The sequence below is a fragment of the Zophobas morio genome, unplaced genomic scaffold, assembly GCF_036711695.1.
Source record: "Zophobas morio isolate AGI-343-1 ecotype UQ-CSIRO unplaced genomic scaffold, CSIRO_AGI_Zmor_V1 ptg000004l, whole genome shotgun sequence".
Taxonomy (NCBI): Eukaryota; Metazoa; Arthropoda; class Insecta; order Coleoptera; family Tenebrionidae; genus Zophobas; species Zophobas morio.
In genome coordinates, this window is record NW_026972109.1 from 18,210,068 (window position 1) to 18,227,546 (window position 17,479).

The 17,479-nt window shown below is 34.4% G+C and overlaps 3 protein-coding genes across 4 annotated transcripts in view; 2 read left to right on the top strand and 1 right to left on the bottom strand.

Annotated features, from left to right (window-relative positions):
- LOC135144348 (uncharacterized) overlaps positions 1–17,479 on the top strand; it is a 45,095-nt gene that overhangs the window by 8,598 nt on the left and 19,018 nt on the right. The window lies entirely within an intron of this gene.
- Positions 74–10,137, top strand: LOC135144363 (uncharacterized). 2 transcript variants are annotated; one of them, XM_064076418.1, is made up of 3 exons: positions 74–3,108; positions 7,666–8,919; positions 8,972–10,137. In XM_064076418.1, exons 2-3 carry the CDS (start codon positions 7,678–7,680, stop codon positions 9,110–9,112), a joined length of 1,383 nt encoding a protein of 460 aa, XP_063932488.1. In that variant the 5' UTR covers positions 74–3,108; positions 7,666–7,677; the 3' UTR covers positions 9,113–10,137. The 2 variants fall into 2 exon arrangements, with proteins under 2 accessions (XP_063932488.1, XP_063932481.1); XM_064076411.1 differs by lacking the exon at positions 74–3,108 and adding an exon at positions 3,133–3,934.
- Positions 10,128–14,546, bottom strand: LOC135144355 (shootin-1). The gene is made up of 6 exons (XM_064076404.1): positions 14,357–14,546; positions 12,142–12,382; positions 11,519–11,705; positions 11,042–11,455; positions 10,768–10,951; positions 10,128–10,720 (listed from the first exon to the last, which is right to left on the bottom strand). The coding sequence occupies exons 2-6, from the start codon at positions 12,377–12,379 to the stop codon at positions 10,247–10,249; spliced, it is 1,497 nt and encodes a 498-aa protein (XP_063932474.1). The 5' UTR covers positions 12,380–12,382; positions 14,357–14,546; the 3' UTR covers positions 10,128–10,246.

Here is a 17,479-nt window from a genome sequence, read left to right on the forward strand (position 1 = left end):
AATTTACTGTCAAATCTTGACGTCTGTGGGTAACGTTGAAGATATAACTGGGTAATTTAGCCGATTATTATTAGATTAATCATCAGTGCAATAAAAATTGTTGAATTAGAGTAAGAATTTTTTAAAGCATGTACCTTCCTTATTGACGAGGAATCATTTGTTTTGCAGATTCTTTTCCTTTATGAGTACCCGTCTTGGGGAATGGTTGTTTCAAGAAATTAAGTCATCAGTCAAGTAAATTGGTATCGCGTTAATGAACAAATTGAGTTATTTCATGCACTTGTGCAACTTAAGTCACATATTATAGTATTAGAGGACATTTATCTGTTTCATAATAGTAATTGAAGTAGGAAACAGTTCATTTGTTCCATGGTCACTCGTGATACCATATTTTCTTGGTGATAACAATATACTTTTGAACACGAAATAGAGATACTCACTTCCAAGTTACTTCATCTTCATACTGTTTTTTGTTTGCGATTTATTTCTTCTTTTTTTTTTACTTAACTTCGTTCATCGTCGAGAAAGTAAATGTGTCCGTATTATTTTGAAACCTCTAGAAAGAAAATTAAAGCGAGCTGTGTGTAAATTACTAAATTATAGTTGAGATATTAAGCTGAAACTGCTAAACCTGTTATCATTTAAAAGTAATGCGTATTTTAACATTGATCACGTGCTTTGGAACATCTGTCTAATACATTTTGTGTGTTTATATTTATTTGGTATTTAAAGTAACAAGAAATTAAACAACTTTTTTAATCCATGAGCCTTGCCTGTGATATTTCTATACCAAACAAACATTGAAATGCTCGTAAGTAACATTAGATATGTCAAATAGGAAAATAATTTGTGGCCTGGGATTATATGAATGGATTTTGGTCCCAAATGTTTAAAGAAAAACACGGTCGTACACTTAATACAGAAGTACTACATTACGTATACTGTAACCTCACTTGACATACACCTTGTAACATTTTATGACTTAAGCGGCTTAAGCTTTATGCACCCGAACCGCAAGGATTATTACTGTCCATTGTTGTCATAATGGAGCTGTGAACTGAGTTAAGTTATACAATAGCCAGTTTGACTTATAAGGGTGGTTTTACAAGATGGATGTCAAGTGAGGTTACAGTACCTCAATCACTTTATTGTGGAAACAATGTGAACTAACATAAATTTATATGTTGAAAAACTTCGTCGACCTCCAGCGGATGTAATGGTGCATATTTTAAAGCACTGATTACATCTTGCATTACGTTTGTTATTAATTAGTTGACCCGTTTTCCAGAAGTTTTCAAAATGTTTCTTTAAATCTGTGTATAAAATTGACAGATTGTTTGTGGTGCAATAACTAAAATTATTTTAAGAATATATCGGTAGAGTCGGTGTTTTTGACGTAATAATAAAATTATGGGCAAAATTCATGAAAGTCAATCTTCACTAATTCCTAATCTCTAATTTACTTGTTTTCGTGAACCAAAGGACTTATACAGACATTTACAAGCTGTATAGAGAATTGTACAAGTTACATAAACTTTTTATTTATTTGTATCAGAAAATAACTTACACAAAAAAGTTGTATACAAATTATTCGATAGTTTTAATTGTGAATATGAAACCAACAAAGGTCGAATGTTATTTTTGAAATGTAGCTAGGTGTGTTATTTTAGCATACAATACTGTAATAAAATCTTTTGAAGTCTTTTCAAAGCAAACACCATGTCGTAAATCAACTCATATCTATTGAAAGAACGTCCGTGTATAATGCCACATTCTCAATTAAATTTGCATTTATTATCACGTTTTTTATAAATATAAACTTGTCGGTAAAGCTTAGAGATTGAAGTCACTTCCGGACAAAATATGTTGTCATTTCCAAGTCCAAGTGTTGATACCTGTTGTGTTGTGAAACGAATGCCAAAGAAAACGCCTAGAATTGTCAGCAGTTCATAATTTCAATGCTTAAAGTAAATGAAGGCTGAATTTTCTGTATTTTTCAGTCTAGAAATGCACCACATGTCAGTGACGATTTATTAGTGTACATTAATCATGAAAAATAGCAAAAACGTTAATGTAAATAAAACGCGTAATATGTTTATTTTGAAAAACACGTTATAAAACATACAGAAACGCAGCAGTAATTAATATCGTTTTTAAATTTTAAACATTTTGTAAAAAACTGCTCCAAAAGCTCTTTTATTTTGAATAATTGAAAGGAATTTTGGCAATGACTTTGGTCCATTGTGAAGTGAGTGTTTTTATTGAAATAAATTTTGTATCTGTAGCCAAAAAACGGTTCCCCAATTCTCATTCCACTGTGTTATAATTGTATTAGCATAAATAAATGCACATTCCTCTTGTTAAGAGATGATAATGCCGATGTAAGCAACCATTTCTTGTTATGTGTCTGATTTATTTATTTTCGTGCGGCCTCCCCTCGTCCAAGTTGGACTCGTCCCAGCAATCGATTTTTGTCTGCCGGTATCTAATTATATTGATATTGTATAATTTATGCAATGCATAATCTCCACCATCGCCATTTGTACGTCAGATCTAGCCCTTTTCGCAAAAAACACCCCCAAAATAGCCTTCCGTTTCAAAATGAAATTAATTGCTGGCAATAACGCAGCTGCCATGACAGTCCCTTTAAACAACAGACCCGGCAAATACACGAAAATGTGAATAGAAAGTCCGCTTATTTCTCCGTTGTTCCGAACGCTGCGCCCTCGTGTCGCACACCAAAATGATCGTCGAAAAACGGCGAAAATTTTGGTGTGCGTCACCCCCGACGTTGCGTCCGCCTAAACGAAAAAACTTAGGTTAAATTAAATGTCAAGAACCCATTACCATGCGTATCGTTATTCGATTCTAAAGTCGGCGTTCCGGCGATTTCGAGCGGCCAATCAGAACGACGCGGGAAACACTCGTGACTTGCGCCGACCAATCGGAAGCGCGCGATTTGAATTCCCTCTTCATTCTTTGTGGATGACGACAAGTTTTGTATACATTCGTTGGGTGTAAAGTGCTGTCAGTGTTAAATATCTTTTTATCGATGATTTAAACAAAATTACAACCAGACACAACGAACTGCCATCAAATTGCAAATCAGTAAGTATGATCGATATTTTCCTTGTATTTTTCGGCCACATTTCTGTTACAAAACGCGAATAAAACGCAAAATTCATGTGGTAGGCGCGTAATGGACTCGTCCAACGTTCGGATCCCGCTCTTTTGTGTAAACGTGTGTTATCTAATCGAAAACAATAATAATTAATTGATTGTTGGCGATTGACAATGTGGGTTTGTTATTTGACAGTGAGCAATGTTTGCTTGATTTTTATGAAAATCGCGATTGGCGGGTTGTCGGGGGGCGGCGGGAACACCCACACCTTGCGCCGAAATACGCCGGAATTTTTCAGAAAAAAAGCCATTCCGCGTGGAAAAGTACACAATTCGCGAAAATAGACGGTACAATATTAAAATTGTATCATTTATTTTTATATCAACAAGGCGGGAAGACGATCTTAACACTTCAAGGTCGTGAGGAAATCAGTTTTGATAACAATCGTAAGAAGCAATGTACTGAGCGAATAAAGAACTATTATTTTATTTTTAACTTAATTTGCATTTTGTTGTATTGTTTCTTACGTTTCCGTCATTTATTGTCACCGTCTGAGTGCCAAATTCCCTCGGGTTCTCACGTTCGAACAGGTGATTTATGGCAGGTCTTTCTTTATTGCCCACCTTTGCCTGGATTTTCAATTATTGCGATAGCCCTATTGTGTGAAAACCGTATGGGGTAATAAGGGGTAAGAAAAGAACCAAAGAAGTCTGGCCAGACATCACACCAAACCGGTATTCTTCGACAAATCATTTAACAATGGTGATTACAAGATTATGCAGATTAGAAATCTGGTCCTGTGTAATAATCGAGGTAAATGACACCCATTGTTGACTTGTTGAAAGAATAAATTAGTATTTTTTGCGAATGGAAATTTGCCGTAAATTCGCCAGAGAAATACGGAGAGGTGATTAAGCGATTCTCACCCTCCGAGTTTCTCCCCTCTTAGGTGGAGTAATGGCCATCTGCCCGAATTAAGTACAGTTTGCCAATAAAAATACCCGTTATCTTCCATTACAGGATTAATTACAAATAAGCGGCATTTGGTTTATTGATTTTTCGTAATATTATTATTTTGTTTTTAATTCGACTTAAAACGAAGATTATGAAATTTTAATAAGAACTTTGTCGGTTTGAAATCCCGTTAATGTTCTTTTCATTTTGGAATTATTGATGAGGAGAATCAATTGAGAGCGAAGTTTCTAATAAAAATACGGAGATTTTCCGTCCAATTTATGTTTGGTTCGTTTTATATATAAGAATGAAAAATGAATTTCGGACGTGGAGTTTATAAGCGCTTAAACCCAGTGATATCTTTAATACGACCCTCGATCGAAACATTTTTATAAACTGCCTCAAACCGGTTATTTTTGGGGGCATCTAAATATTCTTTTGTTCATAATGTCTGTAATATTAGGATTATTAGGCGCACCTAGATAATGTTCACATTTCACTCTTTATTATTTAATTACCTAGCTAGCCGAATGAAAAATTAATCAGTCTTGAACTACTAAACAAAAATGTATTACAACTAAGTAAATAGTGTTGTAAAATCTTCTTGATTCAGTTTTTTTTTATGCAGGAAATGTACTACAGGGTGATTATCCAATATGGAGGATTTCATTATTTCACCGAACAATTTATTATAATCTAAAAATAATATTAATAAGGCTATTATCGGCACCATATGTTTTAGTGGTATTTAGTCAGGCGTTTCTACAAGAAATGTGGTTTTCATTTTGCTGCAAGCACATTGTCACGCTTAAAAAAGTCAGGTTATGATTGACATTTGTGACGTCAGCTATTACAAAGAGGCGGCAAAATTCACGAAATTTCAAACCCAACTTGATGGACAACCTTTTGTAATCACAATCATTGGATTTTTCAACTAAAAAGTCTCTTTTGTGGAAAAACACCCCTATAAACAAATAAATACCTGGTATGTATTTGTATAATACATAGAAAAGACAGGATTGCAGTTTAAAGCTACAAATAAAATAATTTGCAAAATGTGAAATGTGTAATAAATGCTGTGAATACTGCGGAACAAAAGTTTGTTTTCGTTGTGGAAGGCGGCGCAAAACAAGCCAGTATTATGTATGCACCCAGCGGAATAAAATTATGTGCAGAGTTCAAGACAATATTTCAAGCTTTATTTTCCAGTAACTGTGCTACCTATGACCTTTGTTGTAAAGACGACATGACTTCGGTATTTTTTTATGAACTGTAGTATTCTTTTCTTAATTTTAAAGTTTCAAGGTCTGTAGTTTTAAAATTACAAACCGAAATAAATTGTTTCATTTAAAAAATGTCTAAATATCGTTGCCATAGCAACGGATGTCTCTATCTATATGTTTGTATAAAGATTTTATTCCATTTGAGGCCCTTTTAAAGATATAATTTTTATCTTATTGTATTCACAGCCGTTAATATATTATTTACTTTCTGTTCATTCGTGTACACGTAACCTTGATTGGTTAGCTATTTTTCTTCACTCCGAAATTTTTTTTTAGTTTTTGCTTGAATATAAATTATCGTTCACTTATAATATTACGAATAGAATTTAAACAAAAATACATCTGCATAAGGAGATTTTTTTTAGATATTTGCTAAAAATTAAAACGTTCATACTTCTATTATAATTGCAGAAATTTTCTACACCTGCAAAATAGTAATAATTTCGTTCTCAATAATCAAATATCTTTGTTGTCGATAACTAGAAACTGATTAATTGTATGGGTGCTACAATTATTATTGTATTATTACAAACGTTATACAATGTCTCAAGACGTCTAATAACAGCCCACCGAGTTGAGGTTTAATTTATTGTTGACTTATAGCCCGTATGTAATTTATGATTAATATCTCAACGTTAAGAAAAACAGTTTCAAATTTTTCTAGTGAAAAAGTGGTATTTTCTCACCATAAAGAATTGTCTACCTCACTTACTCACTTCTCCCCTAACTTGGACTGCAGTTTTTAACAACTTGAAAACAACAATTATTATCTGTATAATTTTAACTTCAGTTTTTAAGAATTTTCGATGATACGTAATTAATATTGAAAGGGTTAAATGTTATCACAAATTACCATAATAATCGTAACTTTTGAGAAATACAAAGCATCGTGTGTTTTAAAGCTACAGCTCGTTAATTTTTATAAGTTGATGCACCATTAATTCAAAACGAGGTAATTAATTGTACACAGGCTTGACAATTCTAATTTAATGGTCTAATTTACTACGCATTAAATTTGTGTACTATTACATTTGCCAGATTAGAACCTGTAAATGTCAACATATCAAAATAAATCAACTATAGTTGTAGAAAATTAAATTTTAAAAAACGCCAAATGTATGGCGAAGCTCAGAATTGTACATGAAATAGCTTCAAACTTTTTTTATAATTTTCATTCTTTATTTTATAGACAATTTAGTTCTAGATCAATACTATCAATAGGCAAAAGGTCAAACATAACAATGAGGCAACATTAAATTCTTCTGTATTTAAAGCGGAGGGGAAATTAAATAGAACTACCCGATGACTATTAATGATTGAAGCAAATTTTTGTGTTGGCAATTCTGAATTACTAGCATCCATGCCATGCCATCCATCAGGTATACAATCATAAAATTTTAAATAGTTGGCCAATCTGACCCAAAAATTGAACAACCTACCTCGACGAAAATTTTTATGATTGCTATTTTTGAAAATATCAAATTTCAATGTTAATAAACAATCTCATCGATATTTTGATGGAAATTATTTCCATTTTACCAACAGAAGATGTTTCGAGGAAGACTTGGTACCTACCGCTACATGTGTAATATCTGTCTTATAGATTTACATTTTATACCTGAGCTGAGCGTTTGTGTGGTATAATTTTTTGGTATGAACTAACTTTATTTAAATATGCAGTATGTAAAATACTTCTAAAAAATTGACGATGACGTCATTTTAATTTAGTAATGATAATTTACTCCCTTTATTCATCTCCATAATTACACCAGTAAATCTTAATAAAGTTACAAGTCGTAGTGAAAGGTCGCAAATACAATTATTATTTTTATTGGCAACACTGTACGTACGAAATGACTGTTTTATGAGACACGAAACAATATTACGGACATAAACTGAGGATATTAGGTTATCAAACTGTTTGATAACGAACAAAAAGTTATTAAAAAATACAAAGCCACATTCAATTCTGCCCTTAAGTTGTGTTTTCAGTTTATTGGAAACAGAACCTCACAATTAAATTGTGAATTTGTTGCACATGCCCTAACAATCGTTTGAACTTTTTGCTGCCTTTTCATACTTGCCTTACGTTTATTTGTGCGCTTCCAACGTCATTAAACATCAACTCTTTCACACCCATAAACATTTGTTTTTGGTAATTACGTTAACAGAAGTGTGTTTATTTACATGCTAAAACAGGCCGTTTAAATTCTCGATTACGCGTTAAAACAAAACATCAAACGTCTTCCGCCTTCCCGATCTTACGTGTCGTATTCGTTTTCACTTAAAAGGAATATTTACTTCCAGCGAAGTACAGAGATGTCCGCCGTCATGGACATGTACTTGAGCGCATCCGATTCAATGCCGTTTCAAGACATCCTGGACATCGACATAAAATCAGAGATTGAGTCTTTGGTCGGTGGCCACAATGACTTCTCGGGATTCAATTTCTCGGAACTACCTCCACTCGAACTCGAAGATGTCTCAGACATAAAATGGTTCTCTTCCAATTCGAACCATTCGAATTCCAGTTTGAATTTAGACTTCAACGGAGAAGAACGCACGACTATGGTTAATCCAAACGCTGTAATGCCAGCGATTTCGTTAGCCCAAAACATACGATCACCCTCTCCCACGTTAAAAGAAAGCCATTTGACGTTCTCGCCTTCAACTATTAAAATTTCCGCGATTAAACAAGACACGAATCAGGTGAAGAAAGATCTGTTGAAGAGGTTGGGCGACGACGAAAGAGACGACAAACCTCCCATTCTGAAAACAGTGAGTAAAATGACGCCGATCTTGGCCAAACCTCCCGCCAAAACGATAACGAAAACACCAACGTTACTCACATTTAGGAACACAGTAAATAAACAAATCCATTCGCCAATCACAGTAGCTCAAGTTAATAGTATCAATACGGTTAGAACTGTCTCGTCCACGACGGGCAGCCGAAAAATAAACAATCGATATAGCGAAGATGGAGAGAGGGTGTACCCAAAACCCGCTTACAGCTACAGTTGTCTAATAGCTATGGCTTTAAAAAACAGCAAGTCTGGTAGCTTGCCGGTTTCCGAAATTTACAATTTCATGTGTAAACATTTCCCCTATTTTATAACGGCACCTAATGGTTGGAAGAACTCTGTTCGACACAACTTGTCGCTTAACAAATGCTTCGAAAAAATTGAGAAGCCGGCTCTGAACGGAGCGCAACGGAAGGGGTGTTTGTGGGCTATGAATCCGGCTAAAATTAGCAAGATGGATGAAGAGGTGCAGAAGTGGTCTAGGAAAGACCCATCAGCGATCCGAAAGGCTATGATCAATCCAGAGAACTTAGAGTCTTTGGAAAGGGGAGAGTTGAAGTTTTCTTGTAGTTACGACGAAGGGGATAATTTTGGGGATTCTTGTGGCAGCGCCGAGAGTGAGGAGGGTTCCGATTACGAGCAAGAAGTAGAAGGCAGCACGAAAGTAGATTTCGATTATATTAACGAAACTACTATAAAAACAGAGACCGAGGAGGGTAGCGATTTGGACATTGAAGTAAACAGCGATCTCGATATAGAGGTAGTAATGAAGTTTTTGTAGTAGTATTTTGTATGAATGTGGTTTTTGATAGGTTTCCGATGGTATGTACGAAGACATAGAAGAAGACCAGGAGATGTTGAGAGTGGAGATGGCTTTGGCCCAGAAGGAACTAATGGAATACGAAAAGACAGTCAATAACAAAAGACGGAGGACGTACATAGTTCAAAATTAAATAGTATCAGTTCTAAGAACTTCATGTTGGTGTCCATCTGGTCACACATCTCCATTAAGTAAAGTGAAGCTGTGTAAGATTGGTGATAATTGTAAATAATTGTAACTTTCCTGCCTGTGTATTTCTTAAGATTACTTGATTCATTGTTTTATACTCGAAGACTGCCCTCTCTGTCTCTAGTTAAACACTAACTAGTTTTATTTTTTATGAAACAATGAATTGAACCTTAGTTGTTATATTTTGTATTGTAAAAACTGTAATTTGCCAAGACAGTATTGGAAGTAGATGTGGACTGATGGCAAGAGTTGTGCTTCGAGTGCGAATGCCGCCGCATTCACGCTGGAAGTTCTCGTGTATTTCTTTATTTTACAAAATGTGCCTTTGCTCCAAACTCAACTTCTGGGTCTTTATATTTCCTCTCGGTGGGACCAGTTCACAGATTTGTTTGTTCCGATTTTACTTGCGATTTTATTATTCTTTAACTTAATGTGTCATGTGATAGTTTGTCCTTGGTTGTTTTACACATAATTTATTTGGAGTATTATTGTAGCACGTTAACCGGTGTTAGATTTGTTTACACGCTGCATTGTAAGGGCTGGTCACCCCTTACACTACAGCCGAAGAGAAAGTCGATGTCAATCCGCATGTATGAGCTGCAGGTTACGAAAACGTCTGTATTAGGTAGGGTTTTTAATTTTTTAAGAGCAAAAGAGAACAGACTTTATTTTTTTAATTCTCAGCTTTCATTAGCTGTTCGGAAGTTTTGTACTATACTATGATTTTTTTATCTTAATTTTAAGTGATTTGTTAAGACGATGTACAAATTTGTTAGTTTTAATAAGATCCTTGTAAAAATAAAGTCATGACTTTGTACAGTGCATTGTTTGATTTCCTTCCATCAAAGATGATCGAAAGTCAAACGAGGGGATTTATTTTTACAAGCGATTCAAACCATAACATAGATGAATAGAAGTGACACGATTGTAGGTACATTAATTTCCAAATAAATGAACAGTTCGTACAAACGTTGTTTTTACTTACAACAATAAAAACAAAATATAAAATGTATCTCAAAACAACTTATAAAAAATATGGCAATAATACTACATACGATTGACTATAATTTAAATCACTTTAACTAGTTACGTCGACGGCTTGACTTTGTCGACTTTTGGGAGCTTTCCTCAAACTACCTAAGATATTTAAGAGTTCCGACACGGCTTTCGAGCCTTCCCTTTCTTTCTTATTTTCGTTTTTAACCTTCCGTAACGTAAATTTCCCCGACTTGATATCGTTAATGATGTTGTCGTTAACACCAGGCGTCGACGTTTTTCCATCAACTGCAGGCTCCTTGTCTTTAACACCAATAGCGTCCGCAAGGTCCGCAATATTGGTTTTAGATCTTCTCTTCACCCTCAGAGGCACAGTTGGCGGCTCGCTGTTAATAAGCAACGGTGGTGGTGGTGGGGGCGGCGCTGGAGGCCTCTTCAAAGCCTCCTCCGCCTTGTCCGCTCTTTCTAACGCCTCCTGCAACTCAGATTCCGCCAATTTAAGACGCTCTTCCAACACCTCCACTTGCGAATTTTTCTCCGCCATTTCTAGCTTTTCCTACAAAAAATCAATTAGTGTTTACACAACCCCGACGCCAGTCTTACTTGTAACGCATTTATTTCCTCCTCATGTTTATTCCTTTCATCTTCCAGAGTGCGCTTCAACTCTTCGACGTCCTGCAGCAAAACCATGAACTCTTCCTGATTCTCATTACTAAGTCCCTGCAGAAGCAGAGTGCTTTGATGTGCCAAAACATTCCTTTCTCTTTTATAGTCATCGGCTTCTTTCCTGCAACAATTGGTTTTCGTGTTTTTTACTCGCTATCACTTTCATATGCACAAAATCAAACAACTTTCCCTAACCTTGATTAGTTCTTACCTTAAGATCACTACGCTATTTCTTTGGTTTTCTTCCATTTCTTTCAAATTGTTGAGTTCCTTCTTCATCATGTCGGAAACGCGGATTATTTGCTCGTAGTCTTTCTTCAACTCGTGCATATCGTGCTCCAGTTTCTTGTTTTTGTCTTTTTCGGAATCTAAATCTTCGGATAGCTTGATATTCTGTTCGGACGTGGTGAACTCAATGTGTTTCAAAGTATCGACTTCCGTTTGAAGCTCAGCGACTTCCGCACTTAATTGTTTGATGGTTTTTTGGAGATTTTGGATGTCGGAGTCGCCGTTTGACTCTCCAGCGTCCACTCCTTCGTCCACGGTGTCGGTGTCCATTAACAACATGGTTTTTCTTTTGAGTACTTTGTTTTCTTTGTACCAGTTTGAGGCGTCCTGGAGTGCCCTAAAACCACCACGCAAACAATAGTGATTATATTTTGGCGCTTGTGGCGACTGTGGTACTCACTTTGACATTGCAGTCGTTTCAGTTTCATATTTATTTTTCAACGTTTCGTACTCCTTATACAAACTCTTCGACGCTTCAGATAACTTGGAATAATTTTCATTTTTCTCAAACAGTTCGGTTTCTAACTGTTCATTTTTTATTTGAAGATCTAAATGTTTCCTTTGCATATCGTTATACTGACGGGCAACTGAAAGAATCCCACATCATTAAAACTGTCCAAGACTGCGTTTTCATCCTCGAGCATGCACATAAAATTATTCTACTTAATTAAGCCGGTGTGGACCATTAATTCCGTGAGGAAATTGGTATTTATTGTTGCGTGTTTTACCGTATTTCAAGCTTTACTTAGTTATTAATGTAACGACGTGAATTGATTTGGAGCAACAACCTGTTCCGCGAGAATTTCATTCACATGAACTTGTTTATTTAAAGAAATATACAAGCCGCGATTGTACAACAAAATGGGAAATTAAAAAATTCGTTGCAAAACCAGAAGCAAAAATTTCGCAACCTCAATTAATATTGTATACTAATGGCATCGATTGTGCTATGGCCACCAACAGATGTGCTTTCATTGCCGATGCCAAATACGGATTATGAGTATTGTGTCAAGGCATTCTTACTCTTTTCTTTTTCGCTGAGAATATTCTTTCGTTTCTGTTCTGCATCCTCGTACTTGTGTTTCCACTTTTGTGCCTCTGGATTATTAATGGGTATTCTGGAGGGTGATGACGGAGGCGTCGAATGCGTGGAAGAATTCGAATTTACTCTATTTAAGGAGGCCTTCCGCAATGGAATGTTTGAATTGCCATTAGTCAATTTGTTTGGACTATTTCTATTACCATTCGTTAAGTTACTCATGTTCTGGAAAAAAAGACAATATAAACAAGTGCGTATCAGAATTTATTATTTTACCATAAATTAAGTCATTAAACCGCACGAATAAAACGACTGCAATCGCAAACCGGAATCGAGTCTATTTTGATGTGTTGCGTATATGGCGGTTTTTGTTGCAAAAAAGGCACGTTCACTGTATGCAAATTATTTACGTGACTATTTTCTAAATGAATGTTATGGAAGATTTACTGTTTTACCCTAATTTTTGATTCTCATGCTGTGTGCTTTCTCTGGAAGATGTGTTACTAGAATGCGGTTTCTAGTTAGGTACCACTTGTTTCTTTTTGTGTCTAGTTTTACATATTTCTCGGACATAAATTGGAAGAGACAATAAATGTCTAGAAATCGAAAACGAACGAATGCGGCGCATATTTTGTAGAATGGTTAAAATGTCTCTAATCGTTAAGTTTATTTTAAGACGTGTTTAAAGATGTAATTCGAGGATTACCAGCGAAGGAAAAAAGGATGATGAGATAACAGTGTTCTGTTTGCTGGGGCAAATATATTTTGCACACTAATTACTGAATTAAGTATTAATTAACAAACAGTCGTGGAAACAACGGTAATTAGATAAAGCGAAAACGAGAGAGTAACTGGAGTTTAGATTTACCTACCTCGATGATATCAGATAAAATGTAAAAAAATACCGGAAATATTACTAATATTATTGTTTTATTGGAAATGAGGTATTACGGAAAATTTGTTCTCAAAATACAGCAACTTATCGAATTTACCTAAATTAAGATATTTTACTGGGAATTCAGTTTTGTTAAAATAACCGAAAAAGTCTTGATAAAGACTTGCTTAATTATAAAGACTTCATTTTACCTTAAGTACCACTTAAAACATCATATGTAATTGTGTAGTTCCAATCTATGGTCTAATTGAAACTTTTAATATTCTTACTGGAGGTGTAAGATATTGTAGCTACTGAAAAGTGTATCTCTATCGTATATGTGACATCTGTGGGCTCGGAGTAACAATGAGAAACGCCATTTCTCTATACAAACCATCGATCAATATTTTTTCAAAAAAAAATAAATAAATAAATAAAAATGATTGAGTTTTGATCATTATCTCAAACGTTTTAGATAAGATTAACACAACTTAAGTCAAAATAAATACACATGTAATGAAAATGTATCTACTGAAACGAACAAAAACGTGTCATGATATCATTGATATATCATTTTATCACATTTCTAGGAATTTTTAGTTCCTGAAGTTTCAGCACGTACTAGAAAATCCGACTTTTAAAAAGTGAAGTAAAACTTTACAACTTTATCATTCACTAACTACAGTCGCAGCAATATTTAAAATTCCTTGAAGCAAAAACACGACTTTCATCAATAGGATCAATATTTATTTTGGGCTGTTCGTAAAATTGGATTAGTTGATAGCCAACTTAAATTAAGGTGTGTTTTACATACCGAGCGCCATAATTTCGGAGAGTTACTCTTTCGTTCTGTTTGTGTATCTATAAATCACTGTATTTTTAGGTTAACGAAAGTAAATTTCAAGACATTAACGAAAAACTTCCATAGAAAACTTGCTTAGTTATCTACCCGAACACTAAAATCGTTATGGGACTTACCCATACATCATAATTCGAACCCACTTAGCAATCAGTGAATCAAAAAATTATCAAATTTTTTAATGAATGGACTAGACGCGTAATTTCCGCTATTATTTTCTACTTAGAAATATAAACAAAGGAACTGTTAATCACAATGCGACGAAACTGATAAGACATCAACAATTATTACGGTCCATTGCGAACAAGACTTCCATCTCATTATCTGCCACAACAAAACAAGTAAAAAAGGCAATGAGGGTCGAAAACCGATTACCGCCAATCTACAGTTAGGTTCGTTATTTGAAAAAAAAAACGGTCACTATAGTTATGTTCGTAACACTTAATATTTGAAAAAAGACACTCACCTGAGGTCTTCACAGCAACAGGTACAATCTTGAATTGATATTGACATGTAAACAAAAGGCAAAGAGGTGTGTGTATGGTGAAAGTAGCATTAACGTGTCCTTTTACCGGCTCGAACGCATTATAGTCGCCTCGAGCTCGCTATACTACACCGTTCACAGTTACAAACTGACAACAAAATCTAAAGATATCTTTTTCCGTTTTGTAAGTATGCTATATTAGAGGAGGGAGTGACTCAACATATCGTAAAGATAAGTTAATACGCATGTCTTACTCATTTTTTTATAAGGTATTCATCATCTGCATGCGCTTGAGTAAGTTGCTAATTTTGCATTGTTTTAATAAAATATGGCCTGCACGAAGTTTGAAAAAATGTACACTTTCCTTTCAGTGGCTGAATGAATTAAGACGTGTTTATTTTTTTCTGTTAAGTAATTTAGCACAAGCGTAGGTTTAAGAATGATTATCGACATTTGTGTGGGTCGACTTAAATGAGTGAGTTATGATAATGTATTATATAATAGAATTTAGACAATTAGAGAAGATTGTTAGTTATGTTTACAATGTACATAAACAATTATCGCATAGAGGAAGAGTTCATGAACTTTTTTATTAATTGCGATTAAAAAGAAGCTGCAGTTGGTGCGTTGTACTGGGAGGACGTTAAATTGTAAATTGCAGCAAAAAAAAAACGCGGGTCGACGTCTGATGAACATAATGAGGTAACTGTACCATGTCGCGTCGAAATCTGAGGTGTGGCCCAAAAGTTGGTGTGTTATACAGCCCACTTTACACGCATTCTATTTTGGAACTCATTGTTATCAGCAAGAAAGTTGTGTAACGGATTCATCGAACGTATACAACCAGGTATACAGCATCGTTTAATTTAAAGTAGTCTACCTGAAACAGAACCTGAAATAATCTTTTTGCACTCATGACCTTTTTTGATAGCTTTCGCGCATTCACCAGAGTGCGGGAGGTCGAACTTCCCGCACACGTGCATTTAACTTCCCGTTGCCATGGTAACCTTAAAATACTCGGGTAGTGTCAACATTGTGACGTGTTGACGGCGCTGTCAATGGCGTTGTTTATAAATAACTCACAGTTAATCTCTTCAGTTTAAAGGTTTATTCGTCGCAAAAAATATTGTACACAACACGTTCGTGAGCCTGCTTCCCGCATTCACGCAAATGCGGCACTCCCTTCGGTCGTGCCTCAAACAAGCGTTCATGCGGGAAGCAGGCTATCCCGAACTAGTTGCGTAAATTACTATTTATGTACATTCCTGGGTGTAAATGCATTGGCATTTGATGATCCAGGAACTGATTTAAAATTATGAGTGTAGAAAATTTTGGCGGTTACCGTCATTTAGCTTCCTGCTGATTCCTCAGTCATCCTTCGACTACTTTATTTATGTGTACGTTTTAAACCTATTTAAATTGTTCGTCCTTTTGTTCATTAAATGCAGCGGAAGAATCTCGATGCATTCACGTTTCGATCATTTTCTGTCGCAGTTGTTATTTAAAACTTGTAAAATAATTTATTGCAAATAAACATTGTTTAACTTTTAAGAGCGTTTGTTGTTATTTTAATCTTAATCTATTTTATTTTTATCTTATTGCTGTTCCGATGATGAAACAAAATGGATTTTCTAATTAATCACCCTCAACCGATAACTACGCATCAACCGCTGATAGTAACTGTTATGGATGAGTTATTCTTATTTTATGCAACCGCTGATAGTAACTGTTATGGATGAGTTATTCTTATTTTATGCAAAAAATGTCCACCGTACAGCAAGTTCTCAAGATTTCATGATTACTGAATTCCTTTCATCTTTCCAACTTAACATTTTCTGTATGTCTTATTGTGGCGAATTTTTTCTTGTTTGCTCAACGTTTCATAGTTTATAAAATACAACAATGTTAGCTTCTCGTTTCGGCCTGTCTGTTAACGATTTTATTAGAATATCCGAGATTATTAGACTGATTACTGTTAAATTTTACGTAATTTTAGTGTAGAGAGCAAAACAGTAACCAGAATTTTTTTGTCACAAATTTTGATAAATACAGAGTGCTGAAAAAGTGGCGTACCAATTCTATGACACGTTGTTGAGGATTATTTACAGCTCAGAGAAAAAATTATTTAAAAAATTCTTCGACACAAATGTAGACAATCTAGCCCTTCAAAATTCAACTTTTATTTTCAATATTTCACCATATTCTAATTCACCACTTAGTGTTGGGTACATGAAATCAATTAGACTTCCATTATTCAAAATAATTTTGGAAGTATCTTGTTTTCATTCGAAGTTTTCTTCACTTTATAATATAACAAAAAACTTAAAAATTGTTTCGGATGAATTAGACTACGAATAGACTGGCTAATTTTTACAGTTTTTTTATTTATCGGTCTAAATCGATATTTTGTTTCTGTAAATGAACATCAAATTGACGTATGGAATTTTTTAATGATTTTTCCCGAACTCAGACTTGCGAACTTAATAATGTACCGTTGAGATGGTGCGCCATTTTTTAGCAGCCTATAGATCTCGCTTAAAATTTATATTACTTAAATGTTTTTTTAAACCTAAACTTACGAGTTATCGTAAAAAAAATTGGAAAATTAAATTTAAAAATTTATTTTGGAACCGTCATAATGAATCTTTATAAAATTTGTTAAGGCACTTACATTAATTTAATGTTACCAAATATCTATTAAAATGTATTTAATCATCTCTTCGGGAAAGTTGATAACGTTAACTCAAAAATTTGTTAAATAATGTTTGTTAAAAAATATATTTAGTATTGTTTGTACTTTCTATTATAGTTAAAAATTTTAGCTCCAGTTTCGGACTGAGTTTATTCGGAAATTTAAAAATATTATAATTACAAATTAATATCTCTTTAATTACGTGTAGTTTGTCAGTAGTTATAATCATGAACAGAGGAAGAAAAACATTTTTCGTGGGTTGCTGTTTCAATTATTTTAATCATGAAAATTTGAAATGCATATGTTGTTTAATAATAAAGTTTGCAAATTTTTTAGATACAACTTACCTCGAAGTCACTATGGAAGTTTTATGATTTTACAGGAAAAGGGGCAATAGTAAAGCTAAAGAAACA

What these genes read in the sequence shown, in the direction of transcription:
- LOC135144363 (XM_064076411.1), top strand. Translation starts at nt 3,881, where the DNA reads ATGGTGATTACAAGATTATGCAGATTAGAAATCTGGTCCTGTGTAATA. An exon ending in GGTCCTGTGTAATAATCGAG is followed by an intron (nt 3,935 to 7,665) that starts GTAAATGACACC and finishes ATTTACTTCCAG; the next exon opens with CGAAGTACAGAGATGTCCGC. An exon ending in ACAGCGATCTCGATATAGAG is followed by an intron (nt 8,920 to 8,971) that starts GTAGTAATGAAG and finishes GGTTTTTGATAG; the next exon opens with GTTTCCGATGGTATGTACGA.
- LOC135144355 (XM_064076404.1), bottom strand. Translation starts at nt 12,379, where the DNA reads ATGAGTAACTTAACGAATGGTAATAGAAATAGTCCAAACAAATTGACT. An exon ending in AATAGCGTAGTGATCTTAAG is followed by an intron (nt 10,952 to 11,041) that starts GTAAGAACTAAT and finishes CAATTGTTGCAG; the next exon opens with GAAAGAAGCCGATGACTATA. An exon ending in AGGAAATAAATGCGTTACAA is followed by an intron (nt 10,721 to 10,767) that starts GTAAGACTGGCG and finishes GATTTTTTGTAG; the next exon opens with GAAAAGCTAGAAATGGCGGA.